Source organism: Perkinsus marinus, assembly GCF_000006405.1.
Source record: "Perkinsus marinus ATCC 50983 genomic scaffold scf_1104296929682, whole genome shotgun sequence".
In the NCBI taxonomy this organism is placed as follows: Eukaryota; Perkinsozoa; order Perkinsida; family Perkinsidae; genus Perkinsus; species Perkinsus marinus.
The window spans coordinates 1-1,539 of NW_003216366.1; the positions used below are offsets into that span (position 1 = coordinate 1).

General features: G+C 43.9%; 1 protein-coding gene across 1 annotated transcript; it reads right to left on the reverse strand.

The window, feature by feature from the left end:
* Positions 1-1,256: 1,256 nt before the first annotated feature.
* On the reverse strand, positions 1,257-1,438 carry Pmar_PMAR012094 (hypothetical protein; the record flags this gene model as incomplete). Its single annotated transcript, XM_002787245.1, has 1 exon — positions 1,257-1,438. A coding segment is annotated over one exon (182 nt), but the record flags the coding sequence as incomplete, so codon positions are not given.
* Positions 1,439-1,539: the final 101 nt, after the last annotated feature.

Sequence of the window (1,539 nt, forward strand, 5' to 3'; positions counted from 1 at the left end):
TCAGTGGTGATACTAGCGGTGGAGGTGTACCTCGAGTGATAGTTACAGCAATGGATAGTATATGATCAGGGCGTACCTGGTATTACATCGCTCCTCGGACACGGTGGTACCATATTGAATATGAATACAGCAGCTAAGGGGAAGAGTGCCAATAGCCAACAGAAGATCATTCTTCGCGTGAGTGATAAGAGATACAATCTTTATACAACAGCTGTTGATGATGCCTCCTTTGCTCACTCATTAAGCGTGGTACTGACAGTAACGTTGGGTAAAACTAATGAACCCAGAATTAGAATCATGACTCCCGAGACACCGAATAGGGCGAAGTAAATGGCGAAGAACCTAAGTTCCATGGGGAACGATAGGGTATAAGGAAATAGTGTCACCATACTTTGATAAGACTTTTCCGAGTGCTTTTTTGAATCCAATAGCATCGTGCCATGTAGTTTGAGAGGGATCAGCGATTGTGATGAAATCAATGCAACGCTGTACTCCAGCCAGCAAACCATGTTGCGTATCGTCGTCGTCGTCGTCGCCATTGCTATGATGATGATGACGATGATACCTATCCTCCCCATCATCTCGCTGCTGAGTTCTATGTTCTAGAGTTAAAGGGCGCGTAGGATCACGGCACTCAAAGTACCTTGTAAGGGCGAACAATGATGATGATACTGCTGCTGCTGGGTCGTGCAGTAGTCGTAGCAGTCTTACCCACAACGCCCTATAATAGCATAATTAGTAATCTCTACGAGAGGGTACATAATACCAACCAGAATCGCTGTTACTAGATACCACGGCGAATTGGCTGGTGTATTCTCTGGATAATTGGTAGCATAAGCCAGTTGATAACTACCAACAAGTGGTAGCCTGTCCCTCTATACAATAATTCAATATTACATATAGATTACAATAAACAGAGTCCCAAGGGAGCTGAGGAACTTAGCCTGTGTATGGAGCTCGAACCACCGATATATCAGAGGGGCCACGGTGAAGCATATAGGCACTTCTGCAGCGTATCTAATTAGGGAGTAGAGTAGACACGACTAACATGTAGTAGTAATAGTAAGTTGTGTGAGTGTTACATCATATACACTACATGAGGAAATGTGCCAGATAGGCTATTGAGCCGAACATTGAACCCTCCACCAGCAATGCTGCTCTAATACCAGCTTCTAGAAATAGCTGGGCCACTCCAAGAGAGAATCTGGGATAATATCGTCGAGAATAGTAGCATTGAGAGTATCCTAGTATCCTACACTATCTTCATCCAATAAGTGTAGTCTTTATAGATCGCTATGTCACTAGGCCCTATCGGACGACGCGATAAACGTGATCGTTGATTGGCCGTAAGACCATTGGGCCGTCCCTCAGGAGTGATGTGCGAAGTGAAAGCCATGATATTGGGAGCTTCCGAGTGTGTTGATAACTTACTCAGCCTCTGAGAATGAAGTAGATAGTTATTCGATAATAACCACCATTACATGTCCATGATTATTTCTCATTATATTGGTTTTATCCTTCTCAGTAGTTCCATGCTCA